This window comes from Lepidochelys kempii, chromosome 9, assembly GCF_965140285.1.
Source record: "Lepidochelys kempii isolate rLepKem1 chromosome 9, rLepKem1.hap1, whole genome shotgun sequence".
Classification (NCBI taxonomy): domain Eukaryota; kingdom Metazoa; phylum Chordata; order Testudines; family Cheloniidae; genus Lepidochelys; species Lepidochelys kempii.
Window position 1 is genome coordinate 33,647,440 of NC_136388.1, and position 21,745 is coordinate 33,669,184.

Below are 21,745 nucleotides of genomic sequence, written 5' to 3' on the forward strand. Positions count from 1 at the left end.
GACCAAATTAGTATATACTTGGTGCGGCTATCATGTCCTGCTGGTCGCCACTGTGCTGTGCCTACCACAGCTCAAAGAGAGCTAGTGCGAGAGTCTTCACAAGCTGGGAATCATACCCCTAGCTCCTAGGTCCCTTTCAACCCTGATATTCTATGATTCTATGAAGTGTAGACATAGCCAGTGCATAAAGTTAAGCATGTACATAGCAGATTGGTTCCTAAACAGGGAACTAAGTCATATTTATTAGCATTTTTGTCATAGTTCCATTAAAAAGCATGATTACAATGCCACCAAAGCCCTTCAGAATTTGGAAATAAATACTAGGGTTGTATTTGCCTTCCAGGCAAAATGCAGATGAGGTTGGATTGATTTTAGTATCAAGCACTAGGCATAATAAAGGTCAGTGATGCAGCAATTTTTTGAAGTTCAATAAATGATAACAATTTCATAACCTTTTGTGACTTTTTTCTTAATGAAACAACAGATTGTAAAGAAAAGAGAATTCAGGTGAGTTTATTATTCAGGAATAAATGGATAAAATGTTAAGCCTGACTTTTAAAATACTTTGATTACAGGGATTCTTTGAGATGCACTCACAAGGTGTAGAAACCAAAATTAGCTAGATATTAACTGTTAATATCCTGGACAAATCTTATTGAATTAAGATAAACTTTATTGAATTAAATTAAACTTTATTGGATTAGGTTTAATACCTGAGGGTCCATTGTATTAAAATGCAGTTGTGTATGTGTTATGGAGGAGGTGCTCATGTAATTCCTCCGTTATCGGCCCTTTGAACCTATCCTCCTGGAGAGGTGCACATATACTAGTTCAAAACGGATTCTCCAGGGACCAACAGACAAAGAAGAGGTTTTTGGATGAATAGCCTCATTTTAAACTGGGTCAGGGCCTTCTTCCTTATCCGTCATACAGACAGGACCTCTTATCCAATCGTGAGAGAAGGATTGGAAGGACTTGGCTTACTGGGGCCCATAAAACTGGTTACTAGTTCTGAACAGAGACTCTTATGAAATTGTGACTATAGAAAAGACTCCCTTTGTAAGGCATTGAAGGACTGCTCCTGCCAGAGTCCATGTTAGAATCGGGATGATCTCTTGATCTCTGGTAAGCTTACTAGCATGCATGTAGGTTCTTTTATTGTTTATAATGATTTCTCTGTAGTGCTAGGACTAAAATAAGCTTGCACTGAAAGAGCTGTGTGGTATCTAGAACTGAGGGCAGTCAGACTGTTAACTATCTCTGAAGATAAAGCAAGTAGCCTGTCTCTGCTGGTAATACCACAGTGAAGGCAGGAAACTGTGCAGCCTGGAAATTCCCCAGTCAGAAGGGAATGAGACGTGGGTCTCCACCCAAGAAAGGCAATGGCTGGGGAGCTGGACAGCTGAGAGTGGGTGCCCTTGCTGGATCACTGAGTTGTCCTGAACTCTGACAGCCCCTATTTGAGTCATCTGCAAGAATTGAAATAGGACCTTTAATCTTCCATTTCTTTATGTGCTGCCATGGTACATGTGATACTGGTTCAAAATAGCTCTGTGTATCTCCTGCATCGTCTGGTGCTCTCAAAAATCAAGGGAGACTAAAGGGAAGATGTGTTCTATTAAGATTATATTAATTTTCCTGTGACTTGTGTAATATCACCAAATCTCTTCTCTGCCACATCATGGCTCTGGGCTTTAGATATAAACACTATTTCCAGAGGCAACTTGGCTCAGACATCTTTGAACAGGGTAAAACTCTTCAGTGGGCCCCTTTTTTAAAATAACAAAACAAAATAACTTATCTTAAAAAATATCTTAAGGACTCCCCAGACCCAAATAAAATTATGCTTAACCATCCATTGTCAAAAGACATTCAAGGGAGTTTCAGGTAATTTTGCCACAACTACAACTTCTAGCCGTACCAGAACCACAGCTCTCTTAAACTCTTTCAGTACACTGGGGTGAGGAAATCCTTCCACAATATGAACTAGAGAGTGAAGCCCTATTAGTTCAGACCCACGTTTCTTTAGTGCCCAGGTTGGGTTCAGAACTTTCTTTTTAATGTGATCTGTTACTACTTCCAGCAAGTATCAAGATTCATAAACAAGGCTTCTCGTAGTCTTTCAAGAACCACTCCATCTTGAAACTTTTGTCTCCTCTTCCTTTAAGACTGAATGAAAAGATAAGGCTTTCTGAACTGTGTAGTGAACAACCTTTTCTCTGGAGCAGTTCTCAATGTTTTACATTCAGCAACCTAATGTTACAGCAGAGAAACATTTCGGGACTCCTCTCCCACCTAGTCATAAAGTATAGGGGTGTGGTAGCAACCTCCATGTTGAGAATTTATGCCTTAGATCCATGATTCCAGTTGCATCAAAAGAGAGTGGGTTCCATGTGCTTCTTGGTGATTTAAATAGTTCTGGATGATCTTGTCTGACTCTGGATTTGTCTGTCTTCATGTGCAAAACTGATTTCATGATGGAGGTCATAGCTCTACTGATCCAAGAACTATAGCCCTCTCCCCAGTGCATCCCTACTGACATGAATGTCTATGCTTTGTAATCAGGAATGACCATTATCTGATTCAGGAAATGCCCTTCAGTCTATCACCTGTTCCTTGGGTGTTCTGAAGTTAAAGGCCACCCTGATGGTCATCTTGAGAAAAGAGAGTATCTAGATCTACTACTGACAAGACGATATACTTGTGAAGACGCAATCGTGCAACGTGATAGCTTGCCTCACTGACTGAACCATCCAGTACTTGGAAGAACATTGATAATACCTTGGAGGAAATCCAAGATTTTATTCGTGGAACCTAAAAAAGGGTGCAGAGTCTCAAAATTCTGTATCTGTAGGTGGAATAAATCATATTCTAATTGAGATAATTTTGAAAGTATAGTTGCTGACTCCACCAAGGTTACAGTTGTTTTCTGAACAGAAAAACAGAGCCATCTGTAATGGAATTTGCCTGGCAGATACTTACTTTCATTCACAGAACACTACAAAACTGACATGATTTCTTCATCTGATGCCACCTTTGGACATGGAGTTCTTCAGTCTTTCCCGGTGCTCTTCAGTAAAGACCCTCTCTTAAAAATTTTGCTCAGTACTATTAGGTTTGATATTATGATGTTGCTACTCTGGACACTTTCACTTTTCCTTCCCCATTGTTAGAAGTTTTTTTTCTGCTTGTTGCTTCCCAGCAGTTCCAACTCTGTGAAGTAATGGAGGAGTTTCCATGAGATGGTTAGAGAGCAAGAGAATTGGTTTCCTTACCTGTAATTCTATCTTCTCTGAATGGGAATTCCCTGCTCTGTTTCACCCTGGGTGGTATTCAGCAATTTCAGTATGGCTGAATGGAGAGGGTAAGATCCTTATCTTCTGGGTCTTACAAACCTGCTTTTATTTCTTGCTTCCCCAGCCCCATTTTTCCCATACAGAATACAGTTCGGCATCTAATCGGTTTGATTTTTTTCTAGGGGTCTCCCTCCCACCCCCAGCATTCTTTTTAGCTTTGGCAGTATGGCCTGGGGGAGAAAGGTCATGCAATTTAATCCTGTGCCTTTAGAGGGTGCTGCTAGGCAGATTGCACTAGTAGGGGAGAAAAGAGGAACCTCTTGCCTGCATAGAGACGTGGAAAAGATGGAAAACCCAGCAGTTCCAAGCCTGATGGAACAGTGGATTTGCATTCACAGAAGATAAATTGCAAGTAAGGAAACTAATTTTATTGAATTAAAAATTAATTAATGTGTAATCCCTTGGAAGGAGATTTGGCAGGGTTAGCATTTACAGAAGCAATCCTGGTAATGTATTCATATTGGCTGGAGGGATATAGTTTTTTTGTGAAATAACTGTCATATCACTTTTAAAATGGTACAGCTTTGGGATATAACATTTTTCTCAAGCTAATAATTTTTACAGTATTTGCATTCACCCAATGCCCTTAAAATAAGTTTTGTCAGAAGTCTAAAACTTTCATTTCCTAAAGCACTGGCTTTTATTACCTTGCCCTTCCAACTGAATGGTATATGTCAATGAGGCTTTTATCTTCCTGAGTCAGTTCAGATGTGTTATGTGAATTCACACTTGCAACTGCATTCTAGACAGTAATTTCCCCCACTGTGGTTTGGCAGCAAGACCAGGTGGATCTCATTGCCTCCACCTGAAGGGTAGAAAGGAAAAAAAAGCTAGGGAGAAAGACAAGAATAGAGAATCCTTAAGAGCAGCCAGCTCAGGAGGAAACTCAGACATAGGCTTATGTTGTCACTTGTGAATAAAGAAGAGATGCTGAGTTCTGAACAATAATCATTTGTGTGTGTGTAATGTACTGAGAGTGTTTACAAAAGTATGCAAACTCACTGCAAACCACAGTGGGGTGTTGTGAAAGCTGTGATGTCACAGCATGGTGCATGCTGGGGTATCATAACAGATAGCCCTCAGGGAAGGATGGACATTTTGGGACTAAAAGTACAAAGGAAAAGTGAATTTTAACTTGTTAATATGTTCTGAGTCTGGCTAGTGGGGGAACTCATCATGTATTGTTAAAGGCAATGAAATGTTCATTGTGTTTCCAGGCCACCTTTAAGACTTAGAGAGCAAGGACTAGATGCTCTGAAACTACAAATAGCAAAAGCCCTCTGTTGTAATCCTCCCAAAGACTCCATGGTTTTTTTCCCTGGCAAGCACACAGTGGAGCTCCTCCCTACCCCACATAGGGCCCTTGGGAAAGGACAATGGTTAAAATATTTGAAGCAGAAATGTGATTTTTGGTTTGTCATCTCTATCTCGTTAAAAAAGGAGCTCAGTATCCATTGATTTAGACCCAAACTGTTTGGGTCCATTCATATTTATGCCAGTTTACAGGTGAGCAGAAGAATACCTGTGTCCTCATATCTGCATGATGGACATATAATCATTCTAAATACTGCATAACATATTGAAGAACATATCTTTGTAAGCAGTTCTTGAGGGTGCTTCAGGGCTTTGTCTGGCTGGTGAAAGATTATGCTTTTTTCCTAATGACTATTTTTAAAGTGGTGGTGTGTGCCTTAAGGAGCTGCCTTGCTCAGTTAAAGGCTGTGTGCTGTTTCTAGTGCTACAGGGAAATCTTGGAAAAACATGATACTGCAGTTGTGTTCAGTGGATCTTTTTCCAGTTTCATCAGGCATAACTGCTTGTCTGCCCTCATGGGTGTGGAACTGGAACATGTAGGTCATGATCTCTCAATGTCTGCATTTTTAGGAGAAAGCATATCACATGTCCTTTCAATTTTACCTTCAGAGACTCCTCAGATGAGACTACAAATTTGGTTGATAAAGGAAATAGTGTTGATGTAATATACCTAGACTTCTGTAAGGTATTTGATTTGGTACTGCATGACATTTTGATTAAAAGCTAGAATGATATAAAATTAACATAGCACACATTAAATGGATTAAAAGGTGTTGTAACTGATTGGTTCTTGGCGCTTCTCTGTTGAACATTCTTATTAATAACCTGGAAGAAAACATAAATCATTGATAAAGTTTGCAGATCATACAAATTGGAGGACTGGTAAATAACAAAGGGGACAGGTCACTGATACAGAGCAATCTGGATTGCCTGGTAAATGGGGCAAACAAATATACATTTTTAAAATGGCTCAATGTAAATGTATACATCTAGGAACAAAGAAGGTAAGGCATACTTACAGGATGGGGGCTTTGTCCTGAGAAGCAGTGACTGAAAAAGATTTGGGGCTCATGGTGGATAATCAGCTGAACATGAGCTCCCAGTGCGATGCTGTGGCCAAAAGGGTTAATGCGATCCTTAAATGAATAAATAAATAGGGGAATCTTGAATAGGACAAGAGAGTTTATTTTACTTCTGTATTTGGAACTGGTGTGACTGCTGCTGGAATACTGTGTCCAGTTCTGGTTTCCGTAGTTCAAGAAGGATGTTGCTAAATTGGAGAGGGCTCAGAGAAGAGCTATGTGACTGATTAAAGGATTAGAAAATGTGTCTTATAATGATAAACTCTAGGAGCTCAATCTATTTAGCTTAACAAAGAGAACAATAAGGGGTGGCCTGATTACTGTTTATAAGTACCTACCTGGGGAACAAATATTTAATAAAGGCAATCTAGCAAAGAAAGGTATAACATGATTCAATGGTTGGAAGTTGAAGGTAGACGATTTAGACTGGAGAAAAGGTATACATTTTTAATAGTGAGAGTAATTAACCACTGGAACAGTTTACCAAGGGTCATTGTAGATTCTCCATTACTGAAAATTTTAAAATCAAGATTGGATTTTTTTCTCAAAGATGTGCTCCAGAAATTATTTTGGGATATTCTATGGCCTGTGTTATACAGGAAGTTAGACTAGATGATCACAGTGATCCCTTCTGGAATCTATGAATCTGAAAATCCCTTATTTAAATATTTTGCTGCAATCCCTGTTTTTGCTATCTTCTTCCAGCTATTGTAGCTTCTCTTGCAGAGCCAGTGATCTATTTGCATGTTCTGGTTTAGTTTTCTCTGTTAGTACTGGTCTAGTGTACTGGTCTAGCAAATCCTGATTTTCAGCTCTTTCAACTTAGTAGAAAACTCTCCCAGGACCAAATACAGACATGACTGGAAACTGTAATGTATTTCTCCCATTGCTATGGAAAGGTTCTGTGTAATTTCTCCTGTAATTCTGGCTGCCAAACCATGATTTTCTCTTTCACTGGTATTTGTCTGAGGACACATTGTTGCTGGCAGCATTTTGTTTCTTATCTGTGCTGGGAGGCTGCTGCTTCTCCTTCTGTTTTTGTGCTGATCTAAATTCCAGATTTTTTAAAACTGAAATATCAGTTTTCTGCCACTGTAAAATTCTATTTTGGTTCAGTGTCCTTCTGTTTTAGATGTCCTTCGGTTTATCAGATCAGTGGGTAATGGAGCCAGAGTGAAATGTAAATGGAGCTGCTAGTTAGGTCAGCATCACACGACACCTTCCTCTCCAGGTATAACTGTAAAAGCCCTGCATACCCTTGCTGCTTTGCCTTGCATTAAAACATTTTGTGTTTATGTTGTTTTTCCTTTGAAGCTTTAATTTAAGAGAGTGTTCCTGTTTGATTGCATGTTGGTTTCCACTCTCAGTATATTATTTTTTGTGCTGCCCCTTGTGCAATTGTACTGTCCAGTTTATTTCTTTCTGTCTTGTCTGTCTGGTCTGTCTTTTCTGTCTTTCCACTTGTCCTCCCAGTCTATAAAAAGGGAAATAAGGGTAACCCAGGGAATTACAGACCAGTTATCTTAGCTTCACGACCTGGAAAGATAATAGAACAATAAATTTGCAAACACCTGGAAGGTGCTAAGTAACAGCATGGATTTGTCAAGATCAAATCATATCAAACCAACCAAATACCTTTCTTTAACAGATAACAAGCCTTGTGGGTAGGAGGAAGTGGTAGATGTGGTCTATCCTGACTAAAGTAAGGCTTTTGATACTGTCTCACACGACCTTCTCAAAAGCAAACTAGGGAAATGGGTGCATAACTGGTTAGAAAACTTCCCAGAAAGTAGTTATCAGTCATTCGCAGTCAAGCTTGGAAGGGCATAATGGGTGGGGTCCCGCAGGGATCAGTTCTGAATCTGGTTCTGTTCAATATCTTCATCAGTGATTTAGATAATGTCATAGAAAATACACTTATATGCGGAAGATACCAAGCTGGGAAGGTTTGCAAGTGCTTTGGAAGATAGGATTAAAATTCAAAATGATCTGGACAAACTGGAGAAATGGTCTGAAATAAATTGGATGAAATTCAATAAGGACAAATGCAAAGTACTCCATTTAGGAAGGAACAATCAGTTGCATGCATACAAAATTGGAAATGACTGCCTAGGAAAGGGATCTGGGGATCATAGTGGATCACAAGCTATATATGAATCAACAGTTTAACACTGTTGCAAAAAAGCAAACATCATTCTGTGATGTATTAGCAGGAGTGTTGTAAGCAAGACATGAGAAGTAATTCTTCTGCTCTACTCCGTGCTCATTAGGCCTCAGCTTGAGTATTGTGTCCAGTTCTGGGCACCACATTTCACCACTCCAGAGAAGAGCAACAAAAACGATTAAAGGTCTAGAAAACATGACCTATGATGGAAAATTGAAAATGTTGTTGTTTGTTTGGTCTGGAAAAGAGAAGACCGAGAAGGGACATAACTGTTTACAAGTACATAAAAGGTTGTTACAAGGAGGAAGGAGAAAAATTCTTCTCCTTAACCTGTGAGGGTAGGACAAGAAACAATGGGCTTAAATTGCAGCAAGGAGATTTAGGTTGGACATTAGGAAAAACTTCCTATCTGTCAGGGTGGTTAAGCACTGGAATAAATAGCCTAAGGAGGTTGTGGAATCTCCATCATTGGAGATTTTTAAGAGCGGATTAGACAAACACCTGTCAGGGATCAACATTTCTCAAACTGGGGTCCATGAACCCCTGGGGTTCCCCTAGGGGACTCCAGGTGGTCCGCGGGCCCCTCTGAGAAACTCCTCCCCCTCCCTTCCAGGCGCACCTCCAGTACACTGGGGAACAGGCTTACCTCTCCTGGCTCCCCACCACTCCCGGAAGCGGCAGGCATGTGCCTGTGGCCCTTGGGGCGGGAGGCCAGAGTGTCTCCGTGCACTGTCCCTGCCCGAGCACCGACTCCGCTGTTCCCATTAGCCGGGAACTGCAGCCAATGGGAGCTGTGGGGGTAGTGCCTGCAGGCAGGGGCAGTACGCAGAGACACCTTGCCCACCCCGGCCTAGGAGCCGCAGCCAGACGGATGTGCCAGTCACTTTCAGGAGCGTCCCGAGGTGAGCACTGCAACCCTTGTCCCCTCCTGCACTCCAACCCCCTGCTCCAGCCCAGAGCCCGCACCCCTTCCCACACCTAAACTGCCTCCCAGAGCCCGCACCCCATCCTGAACCCCAACCCCCGACCCAGCCTGGTGAAAGTGATTGAGGATGGGGGAGAGAGAGCAAAGGAAGGAAGGGGGGATGGAGTGAGTAGGGGAAGGGACGGGGAAGGGCCATGGCCCCAGGAAAGGGCGGGGAAAGGGGTGGTGCAAGGGCTGAGCTGGGGCGGCATTGTGGGTCCCCGAAAACTTTTAAATCAAAATGGGGGTCCTCAGGTTGCTAAAGTCTGAGAACCGCTGGTTTAGGTAATACTTAGTCCTGGATGACCTCTCGAGGTCCCTTCCAGTCCTGCGATTTGGTTGTAACTTTTTCTGATATAGACCAAGTTAATGGACATATAAAATTCTGCTGTCATATGATTTATGATTGACATTCATTATTGAGGGTGATGGTGGCTATATTTTTAGCTAACATCATACTGGAATATGAGAATAGAGATGTTAATGATATTTTTCCCACAGGCTTGTTAAAAATCAGGTTCTCTCGGAAAGTGATTGTACAGTACAACTCTTACCATGCATATTGGCAAATATAAAAGGAGGGATGTCAGCCAAATTCATATTGGGCTTTGAACATAATCTCCATCATCATGGTTTCCAAAATTAAGAAACAGTAATAAATTTATTAACATTTTTCTATGTTACTTTAACTAGCACAACAAAATTGCACACTATTTATTTAAATTTGAAATAATCAAATTATCTGTTGAAGCCAGAGAAGAATTCAGTAACTTACTGCCTGGTGAAGCAATAAACTGAGCCAGACATACAATTTTGCTTATTGTGACTAATTGGCCACATGAGTCAAAATTGAACTTGTATTACTTGAAAATTATTACTTAAGTAACATGCCAGGATTTTCTTCTGTGTCTTTTTTTAATAGATACTTCATTGTCAAATTCAAAATGTGGATTTGAATGAAACATGAGTTTAGAATTTGGATTCTGGCTCTTCTTTTTGAAGGATGATTCACTCTTTGGAAGGGGTTTCAGCGAACATTCTCAGTTTATCAATAAGCATAGTGTAAACCTAGCATAATAGGCTCTATATAAGGTTTTTATCATACAAGATGGGTTACAAACCTATCCTTACTTTTTGTCAAATGTAGAAAAGAAATTGGCTCATTGTTTGTACTGCATATGGTGTTATTACATAGTCAAGCTGTTAGGGATACACAAAAAATACTCTAGATGATGATGATATAGAGAGACACTTAAGATCCCCCTCCCCCACACACATTATGTTGATCTGTAGCAACAATGGTTTGGTCTAGACCAGGTGGTTCTCAAACAGGGTGACAGAGGTCTTCCAGGGGGCACATCAACTCATCTAGATATTTCCCTAGCTCTACAACAGGCTACATAAGAAGCACTAGTGAAACCAATACAAACAAAAATTTCATACAGAATGAATTGTTTATACTTGCTCTGTATACAATATACTGAAATGTAAGTACAATATTTATATTCCAATTGATTTATTTTATAATTGTATGGTAAAAATAAGAAAGTAAGCAATTTTCAGTAATAGTGTGCTGTGACTTTCGTTTTATTTTTATGTCTGATTTTGTAACCAAGTAGTTTTTAAGTAAGGTGAAACTTGGGGGTATACAAGACAAATAAAACTCCTGAAAAGGGTACAGTAGTCTGGAAAGGTTGAGAACCACTGGTCTAGATGGACTAAGAGGCTCTTATTCATGGCTTTTGGAAATACATTTGGTATTATTGGATAGATAGATGAATGCCTGTGTACATGCATGAACTTAGATGCCAGCATTGTATGGTCAAATAAAAATGTTGTCCATGATCCTACTGCCAGTGCTGTATGGTAGAAAAGGTCTGATTAGCGAACAGAGGAATTGCTGCATAGATGGCAGAGAAAGCAGTTACTTAGCACAAGCACTAAATCACAGCTGCAGTCATGAATTTACTCCCTAGGTAGGCTGTGGATGCTTCATTCACTTTGTAGAAAGCCTCCTGTCATTGGAAAGAGCGATAGTGGGCTTCATTATTGCTGGGCTCATGTGGCAGAGTATGGCTATGAATTTCAACAGGAAAAATAAGCTATGCAATAAGTGCAGTTGAAAGAGAGCAGTAGTTCTTGCTGTTGGATCTAAATGCCCCAAGATCTCTCATTTTCACTGACATGTGGCAACGCTAGATAGTTACCGTATATACTCGATCATAAACCGGTTCGTTTATAAGCCAACCCCCCCCCCCAAGATGAATAAGTAAAAATGGAAAATTTTAATGACCCATTCAAAAGCCAACCCTGTAATTCAGGGGGTCAGCAAACTTTGGCTCATGGGCCATCAGGATAAGCCGCTGGCGGGCCGAGATGGTTTGTTTGCCTCGAGCGTCCTCAGGCGCGGAGGTAAACCTAAGCAAAGTGTCCCGGCGTGCCAGCTGCTTACCCTGACGGGCTGGGACAGCAACTGACGGGAAAATTTTTTTGGGGGGGGGGCGAGAAGCTGGGGGTCAGGGGAGTAACCCCGTGACCATCCCCCACATGACCCCACCCCTAGCCCAGGACCCCCACACTCTCCCCATCCCATCCCTTCCCACCTCATCTGGGGAGGGGCAGGGGAGGATGTCTCTGGCCTGGCCGGAGCTGCTTTGGCGGCTGGGCAGTGCATCTGCAGCCTGCTCCAGTGGGCCAGACCGGGCGGCACAGCCGCAGCATGTTCTAGCGGGCTGGGCCTGGTGGCATGGCTGCAGCATGCTCCGGCAGGCCTGGCAGTGTTGCCACAGCCTTCCCTGGGGGGCGGGGCCGAGCGGCACGGATGCAGCCTGCCAGCCCCGGAGCTGCAGCTGCTTCGGAGGCTTGGGGGAGAGCAGCATGGCCAGACGCAGAGAGACTCTGGCCCTGCCTCTTCCCTTCTGGCTCTGCTGGCTGTGCTGCCTCTCCTTGCTCCCTCTGTTGGGGGAGGGGTTGTGTCCCACCTCTCCCTCTCTAAACCAGTTCATAAGCTGGCCCCCTTGTCTGTGCTTCCCTTATTTACTAAAAAAAATTCGGCTTATGAACGAGTATATACGGTACTTAGTATTTGACAATATGAGCCATAAATTTTCCCATTTATCTTTTTCTCAAGACTGGTGTGATACTTTTAAAGGCGGACACCTCTCGCAGTAAATTCTCACTAAAATGTAGAGCTATAGAGAGGGGGTTTTTTTATATTTTTGAAAACATTACCCATAAAATGAGATTCCAGAATAATTGAAGACGACTTAGAACCTTATATTACCTCAAATGTATATTGATGATGAAACTTTCAATATCTGGAAATTTCTTAAAAGATCAGGATTGGTTAATGGTGCTGTTTTTATATTCTTTTCATGTTTATTAATTTCCCTCATTTTTTATATCCGCTTTTGAAGGATTAAATCTTTAAAGAACAATCTTTACTCTTTTCAGATAACCCCAGATGTAGCTTGTGGAAATGCCAGTTCTAACAACTCTGCTGGAGGCCGGCTTATTTCCTTTGAAGTTCCACAGAACACATCAATAAAGTAAGAATATTGCTTTGTTATAGCAGCCTGGAATAATAAATATTTAAATAGTGTTTGGTACCGAATTCATGTCTTGGGAACTGTAGTCAATTGTCTCCGAGGCAGCCAGACTGTGAAATGCCTTGGTATGTCATGAAAGAACTCCAGAGCACCTCCAGATGACAGGAGGGACCTAGCAATACCAGAGCACCTTCTTCCAGAGGTGCAAGTGCTCACATGTATGTTTAAGTGGTTTGTTTTGTTTGGTTTGGTTTGGTTTGGTTTGGTTGTGGGGCATGTTTGGGGGGACAGGAGGGGAGGAGGGACTAAGCGAGTAAAGTGTCTTTCAGCCATCAGAGAACACTGGGAATTGGAGCAAAGAGGTGGAGGACAACAGTTTGACTTGGAGAAGGGTGTAACATTTTGTTCTTTTCCCTCCACGCAGTGATGATTTCTGAAAGCCAGAGCAGCTCACCTTTCCCCATTGCCAAATTCAGACTAATGTATTTGTTTATATTTGTGTTTGAACTTCACATCAGTAGTCTGAATGCTTTATAAAAGCTTTCTACAAAGAGGTGTGAGTCCTACAAAGCAGATATGCGTTTGAAGAGTTTAAAGTTGTGTAAAGCACCCACTTTTTCACACTGACAGTTGTGTAACTTAATTTTAATGAACGGAATTTGATTCCCTTGAAAGCCAAGATCTGATAGCATTGACTGGGATGAAGCATACGTTTATGGTACAAGCTTTCAGATAAAGATCTGCCAATGTATCTCCCTTCTGATTTGCAACATTCCTGCTGTTTTAGGCCTCGGTTTCTCCTGAAACAGCGCACTGACACCACTCTTGTGCTGCCATCTTGTGCTCTAGAATCACAGCTTTCATTAAAAAAAAGTTTTGACTTATTTTGATGTTTGCAAAAAAGAGTGAAACTCTTGCAACTGTGTCTACGTTGAGTCTGCAGGCAGCCTGGAACAATGACTCTGAAAGTTGGGAACTGCCCAATTTGTCTCACTGAGTTGTTAGTTCAGACACCCAGTGATTATGATGTAAATGTCAACATTGTTAATTATTTCATTCCCCATGAAAGCTTGTAAGAAAGGAGAGGTAAGATCACAGATCTGCACAGTTACTGATTGTCTCATTGTATGTGGGTGCGATTTGGAAGTGTACTACCATTTCCGCCCCCAAATTAAGAAGTCCTAAGTAGAGACCAGGAGGGAATCTGAGAAGCCAACCGTGAGAAGTCCAGTAGAATTCATGGGCTTATTAAAAACTCACTGTGGAGTACCCATCTCTAAGGAACCCAAGGAGCACACACAGTCATATGTTGGTCATTTGTGATATCTACTATGAGCAAGCGTCTCACTTTGGCAGCTGACGTGAGCAAAACTTGGAAAGACACCGCAAGCTTTTTCCCAGTTCAGCCCCTGCTAGGCATGAACTTACACTGTTTATAAGCGGAAATACTCCAGTTTTGCCAATCACTTGAATTAATTTTCTTTATTTCACTGTATTCCCTATGTTAAAAGGCATATGTAGAACATGTGATCTGAATATATATTTATGTAACAACAATCACTTTAGGTTAGTAAACTTGCACTGATTTTTATCATGGAATTTGACCTAAATTGTGGCATTCCTTGCTGTCATTTTCAGGTTACCTGAAGTTGTTGTTAGTGAGGGGCCTATAAGTTGGGATAAAAAAAAATCCAAAGCTTTGGCCAAAATTTTATTCTTAAATAGTCCAGGTACAAGAGGGGATCTCTTCATGTGGATTACATTCACACACACCTGCAGTTCTTGGTTTCAGCTGAAAGCAAAAGCATGAAAATTGGAAGAGGTTGATCTGATGAGGTTAGCAGCCCAATTTTAGGCAAGGAAGAGTCAGACTAACTTCTGAACATTTGGATACTAAGCTGTATAGAATGTTTGAGCCTTTGGAGGTTCACTGAGTCCTAGTTGGGATTCTTCCATCTATGAATTGATGCAGATGTCTGGAAAAGATTCATATTATACATCTACACAAGGGAGTGGAAAAAGTACACTAAAAGGAAGGACAGATCCATAGAAACAAAAATTTAAAATCCTGTGGAACTGAGTGCATATATTGTAGTTGCTTTCAAGTGACTTTACCTTACTCAACCCTGTTTATTTCACTAGCTCAGTCCGCGAACCCCTAGGGTTGCAAGCAGGTTTCAGGGGGGTCCATGGCAGAAAGCCAAAGCCCTGCCACATGGGGCTGAAGCCCAGGGCCCTGAGCCCTGCCACATGGGGCTGAAGCCAGAGCAATGTAGCTTTGCAGGGGTCCCTGTGGTATGGGGCCCCAGGCAATTCCCCTACTTTCTACGCCCTAATGCTGGCCCTGGCTTTTATATGCAGAAAACCAGTTATTGTAGCACAGGTGGGCCGTGGAGTTTTTATAGAACGCCGGGGAGGGGGGGCCTCCAAAAGAAAAAGGTTGAGAACCCCTGCGGTAGATCACCACAGGTCTGAGTGACCTTGACAACCTTGCATAACCCATTTGATTTACGAGAATGCAATGCTCTGAACATTTTATCCAATTCATTAAACAAAACCAGAATTTCTGTCAACATCAAAACTGCCTATCTTGAATGTGTACTGATACCATGACTAAAAGGGATGGAAGCAGAAGTATTTCAGCCACTAGAAATGGCAGCATTATGAATGCTAGTAGGGGAAACTTCGGAATGGAGTGAAGTACCATTGAAAGCACATTAATACAGGGGGGAGAGATTGTGTTCTGGTAGTTATCCGGTAGTTATATATTTAATATGTTCTGAGGATGGTATGTGAATATGGATGCTGATTTTGTGTTATGTCATGTTATATAAAGTGTTCATTGGACATGAAAATGGTTCTTTTAAATTATTAGAAATTAAGACTGTGCATAATGTCTGCTTTCAAATATACCATTATTCAAACCCTACTGTTAAAAGGATTTTGTATTGTGAATGTGCATGTATCCAGCCTTACTGCAGTGAAAATTGCGTGGTAATAAAAAAATTTGTATTTTGATAGTACAAATAGTGTGCATTAAATTATACCTTTTTTCTGATTGTATATTTGCTACAGTTGAGTCGTTCTTTTTTTGTTGATTAATTTTGGTCCAGAATGATGTATTGTTTGATAAGACTGATTTTCTTCAATCTGACATGTAATTATTTTTATCCTTCATGTCTCTAGAATAAGGCAAGATGCCACGGCTTCTCTTATTCTGTTGTGGAAGGTTACAACAGTTGGATTTAAACAGTGCTCACTTATAGATGGTAGAAGCGTTACTCTCCTCCAGGCACTGGGTGGACTTGTTCTTTCTGAGGAAATGCTTGCATTAGGAAATAACTACTTTATTGGTGAGTTGTGCTAACGTTCTGGTCTCCTGATCTCCAGCCTTACACAAGAATCAATAATTTATGCAAAACTTAAAGAAACGTAGAGGCAGCTCTGTTAATTTACAAAGGACTTGAAGAACTGGTTTGGTGGTCAGAATATATTTTAGAATTTTGTTAATTCGAAGCAGATGAATGCTACCTGAAGCTGCAAAGTAGCACACATGTGGAACTATGTAATATGAAATCCAGTTAATGTTATTTGACCCATCTACTTCAGATACACATTTTATAGTACATTTTAATTTAACTATGTTGCTTTTTGGTAAATACTACAATAAATGCCTCCAAATGTAAATATTCAAGGTGTTTCTTTGATCATTTGTTATATTATGGTACACTTTGAGAAAAGAATTTGTGTGAAATCAGTTAAATGAATAAAATACCTAGAACATAATGTAAACTTCAAAATATATTAAAATATAATGGGCAAGTCTGTTCTTCTCACAACTATATTTATTACCCACCAATAACACTTACTTGTCAAGGATTTATTCCTATGTAAATATGACAAACACAGAACTGTTAGAATTATCTTAATATACTGTAATATACTTCATTTGAAAAATGAAACATTAAATATCATGGGAGGAAGTGTGAAATGAAAAATAGTATCCAGTTTAAAATAAAGTATATGGAAAATAATACTGTTTTAAAGACATTCTTTAAGAATGGAGACTATAGATTTAATTATATTGGGCTTTGTGGACAGATGGTGTCAGGCTTGACAAAGCCCTGTCTGGGATGATTTAGTTGGGAATTGGTCCTGCTTTGAGCAGGGGGTTGGACTAGATGACCTCCTGAGGTCCCTTCCAACCCTGATATTCTATGACTGACTGAAATTAGGACATGAAATTGAAATCATGGTAATAATAGTACTTATTTGTTATAGTCGTGAAATACTTTTCTTTCCATAATGAAGAAAAAGCTGCTACAGATTATTGTTCAGTAATTTGTCATTTCTGAAACACAGGCTGCTTTGCAAATAGATATAAGCCATCAAAAACACCTGTGCAAAAATATTGGGCCGTTTTCTGAATGGATGTCCCTGCCAGAAAGAAGCCCAAATAAAGCAGAAATGCTGTGTTTCCACAGTGATAAGGGACAGTGTATCAGAGATCCTGTTGAGGGTTGTTACAGCTACTTTATCAGCAGCAGGTTTCATTTAATGGCATTTATTTTCTCCAAATGGTTTTCCAATTATTTTATATTTTTCCTCGTTAGCTGAGATAGACACTTTCTCTTAAATCTCTTACATCTAAATTTTTTTTTTTTTGCATTTAATTTGCTGAAGTTAACTTTCTCTCCGAGAGCAGTGCTAACATGGAATGGCATGGCAACTGACATAAGGTAAAATTCTAGTGAAGATAAGGCAGTTTGTAGTTTTTACATGTGTTAGCCGGTCAAGGTAAAGACTACAGGGGAGTGTTTACCTCAGTCTGCTAACTCATGTTACAGCTACATTTGCCTTGTCTTCACTAGGCTTTGATCTTCTGTTAGTTAACATGTTAGCTCACACAAGGTAAGAACGTACCTTTTTTCCTAGTGAAGACAAAGCATACGTGCAGTTTGTAATAGAGACTTCGGTCACCATGTACATCATTACAAATTCTTTTTCTGTAACTTTTTCTTCCATCTACTGGAAGTTTGTGATGTCTTTTTTTTTTTTAAATAAATCTTCTGATCCTAAAAAATCTGTACAGAGCTTTCCAAACTCTTTAGTGCAGTTTTTTTAAAATAAAACCAAAAGATCACAATCATCCTGACTGATGTTAGAGGACACTATAATCACAAATTAGTATGGCATGGAGGAACATGCAGACTCAAGTAACAATAAAATGATACCATGCATCGAGGGCTAATCCGTGTTTAGTAAAGATGGAGGCATGCACAGTACATTTTGATTTAAATATTTTATTAAAAGACCCACAAATCTACTTAAATTCTTCATTTTAGTTTTATAATCTGCTGTGCATTGGTAGCACTCTGAGTTTTACTTCAAAAAAATAAATATAAAACATACTCCCTCCCTATACCTTGTTTTTATATGTATTAGGGCGAGGTGAACGTCAAGCTTTTTACTTTCAGTATTCACAAAAAGTTCTACTGCATGAAAACGTCAAAATAGGGGCATGGATGACTTTGCTGTATACAAAAAAGCAATGACTGTAACAGTTACTTTGTTTGATGATACTTAAGCTGTAATACTCTTGAGCCAAGAGGTAATGTGGGATGATATAAGCATAATGCTACTTTCCTTCTAGGAATGTATCAGCCAAATATTTGCTTTCTATGTATAATGTTTCTTGGAGAAATGTAGGGGTTGCACTGAACATTGTATTTTTTTCTGCATATTCAACTGAGTTTTTTTAAACTCTTCTTTTTTTTCCTTAGTGAATCTTACTAAAAGAGATTTTATTGGCTTCTTATTTTTTCATTTCTAATTTCTAATTAGAGATGTTATAGAAGAAAGGGAAGATGTGAGTAAGCTGAAGATCAAAGAAAAAGATTACATGAATCTCTCAAGTCACTTTCCCCAGTGTAGCCTCCAAGTTTGTTATGTATCTTGGATCTTTAATTATTTCATACCAGTCTTCCAGAATAAGTCTGATGTGCCAAAGACAAAACATTCCGGGAAATATATTATTTGTTTATGTACTGTCTCTTGGTGAAAAGAAAAGGAGTACTTGTGGCACCTTAGAGACTAACCAATTTATTTGAGCATGAGCTTCTCTTGGTGTTTAATTAACTAAATTAACATTTGTTTAAAGTTGTTTAGACACTGCTGAAAGGAATCAGACAGGAGAAAGTAATCAAGTGATGCAGTGTGTAAACAGTATTTATTGAGTGGAAGTAATGGAGTGTCTCTAAGAATTACAAATAAATAAAACCTTGAGATCATATTGTTTTTTCCATATACAAAAAGCAGCCCTATACTCTCAATGTGAATGACTTCTTTGGGGATTGAGCGGAATGGCAAAATGAGAAGGAATAAAAGTCTGCCACAGAGAGCACAGTGTGCCCTCTCTGTAGCATGATACTCTAATTTTGTTTGTCGCTGACTCTGCAAATAGACAGATTCTTTAAAAAGTGCAGTGTGGAAATGAAGTCATAATGGTTCTGTGGCTGCATAGACCACATTTGTTAAATTACTACATTTACTTTATTAAAGCTGGGCCATCTTGAGAAGGGAAAGGGGTGCCAACTCCAATACTTACTGAAGTCAGTTATTGTCACTCACAGCATATACTTTCCATAGCAATCTTATTAATACTATCTTCCTTAAAGAAAGATTTTAATGAGTTTTGAGTAAGCCACATGTTCATGGTATGGAGTCTATCTTCTAACATTTTTCTTACAGCCATTAATTAAGAAACATAAAAGATACATTTATTAGTCAGAAAGAATGAGTGACCTATTAAATACAATTTAGGCTTTGAAAAGAACAAAGGTGCACTGGATGGGTCAGTGGTTTAGGAGTGGGACAGGACACTTTTTACTTCCAGGTTGCTAGTATAAAGCCAGGCTAGGCTGGTACTGACCATAAGATGCTGCCATTTTGTATGGTTCTGAGAAATACTCTGTTGGGGAGGAGCCCACTCATCATCCCTTTCAGGCTGCGTGTGGGGGTAAGGCAAAGGATGATTGAAGCTCTTCTGCTGCAATAAGTTTTCTCTGCCACCCCCATCCTCCGGGGGCAAGACTTAGGGCAAACATATTGGCATTTGATTGCTAATTGTATGTTATGTGGGTTCACCATTGAATTTTTATTTCTGTTTACGTCAAGCCAGTATCACATTCAAATACCATATGTTCCAGTGTGTGAATATGGCAAAACTTTGGGGGCTTATGTAGGTTTTGCAGGGCATCAGTTTATTTTCCTGGTTTGCTTAGGGATGGGAAGCCGCAGTTCTAGGGGCTAAGTATATTGCTGGAGTTTAGCACAGTGGCAGCTTTATCCCTCTTTATGCCAGACATGTATCATGCTGGGCTTGGAAGTTGGGTTTTGCCAATCAGGACAATGATAGCTATACTAACCCTTTCCTGCAAAGACTATGTTCATCTCCCATTTTTGTTTGTTTCCACTTTGGTTTGTTTGTTGAATAAATTTATGGGCTGTGTGCCCCTAGCTTGAGGTGTCTTTTTGGGGACCCCATGGACAATGAGTTATCAATGGGTAAAAAAAAAAAAAAGAAAACAATTAAAAATTGAAAACACATCATATTCTTCAAATACCTGTGATTGAACAAAACAGCAGTCCAATTAACTTTAGATTTTCCTAAATATTCTTCTCCGGACAAAGACTATGCATGACAAATTTATGAGGAAAGGAGGGTTGTAGTTTTTGGTTTTTTTTAATTACAATGGTAGAAGGTTAAAGCTGGGCTTACAAGATACATTTTTCACACTTTTAATGATGAGTCCATAATCAATTGGTCCCAGTAAGGTTGACCCTCAGAGAAAGTAACATATGACTAGATGGGGTGTATAACTGAAAATGTCATCAGAAAAAATCATCTGTTTAAATAGAAAATGAAATCATTTACTGTAAGTGAAATCCTCGGCCCACTGAAGTCAATGGGAATGTTGCCATTTGCTTCAGCAAGTCCAGAATTTCACACTATATGGTCCAAAGACCCTTGAAGTCAGTGGGAGATATTCATCTAAATTGGCAGGAGTATAGGGCCTTAATGTCCTACCAGGTTTACAAGATTCCTGAGCTTTATTAGATTAACTCAGGATCCTCTGCAGTATGTGATCATTAGTGTCACCAGAACTATGTCATAAATGAGACGCCGCAAAAATTTAACCCAGTTCTGATCATACATCTACTCTTTATTTCAATAAGTTCTTTTAATTGAAATCAGATGTAATGTATTTGACAAGGTGCTGAAAAATGACATTACAATGGAATGCATAGTATAGTAACAGTTTGCACGAGTCTTTTCAACTGTGAAATTTCCATGAATGTTAATCAGAACTGCATAGTTAAAGCCTTGCAGACTGGGTTGAGAACTAAAAACATGTTACTATGCATTTTTCCTGGCAATCCTAGAACGCCAGATACCCAGTATATCTCTCATGAAAGGGATAATACAGTCGTCCTAGTGCCATTTACATATATATCTGTTTCTATTTGAGATGGTTGCAGGTTCCTTTGGTTTTCCTTTTTGATCTAATGAAGTTTCTTTCTTGAGAATATTCAGTAAAATTTGCCTTAAAAAAAAAAAAAGCTGCTCTAACCACAGTTTTGTAATCGAGGTCTTACTAAGTTACCGCTATGGAGACCCCTCCCATCTGACATGCTCCTTCTAGCTGGGCAAATGCCCTACACCAGACATTGTGTGGAAGCCCAGCTATTTGTGGCAACTGTGTCATATGAGTAGAGTATTGAGGTTGAGGTGAGCACCAGAACCACCCCCCATTAATTTTTAGCCTTTTATCTTTGAAGGATTTATAAACTCGCTCCTTACTATGAATGAAAACAAAGTCACAATCATGCATTTCAAAATTATGCAAAGTTTTGCTGAATATAAAGGAGTTTAAAAACATTCAGATTTAAATGGCTGTAGCTTTTTTACTATAGCAAATAACATTTAATAGTCTAATTCTAGTAACAATAAAAATTGCCATAATTTTATGTTGTATTGTTTTGAAGATTTGGAAAATAGATAATGAAAGTGTTTAACATACTTCATAGTTATCTGTTCAGTTGTAGTCAGTTTCCCAAAAGTGCTCATGTTTGGGACATGGTATTGTAGGTCATCCAATTGGCATTGAGGACTCCAGATTTTATTTTCAACTCTGCCTCTGATGTATTGGCTGTATTCGTGTTAGCTGTTTTTCAGAAAAATGTCCCACTGTTGCTAATGCCAGTGCAGCTCCATCCATGGTAACAAGGCTTCCCATGACTGCCAGCAAATGTAG

At 39.7% G+C, this 21,745-nt stretch overlaps 1 protein-coding gene across 2 annotated transcripts in view; it reads left to right on the forward strand.

The window, feature by feature from the left end:
• The window catches only part of DNER (delta/notch like EGF repeat containing), a 276,274-nt gene that overhangs the window by 133,170 nt on the left and 121,359 nt on the right, over positions 1 to 21,745 (forward strand). For both annotated transcript variants that reach the window (XM_073359834.2, XM_073359835.2), the window contains exons 3-4: positions 12,334 to 12,428; positions 15,615 to 15,781. In XM_073359834.2, coding sequence (XP_073215935.1) covers positions 12,334 to 12,428; positions 15,615 to 15,781 — 262 coding nt within the window. The remainder of the gene's footprint in view (positions 1 to 12,333; positions 12,429 to 15,614; positions 15,782 to 21,745) is intronic.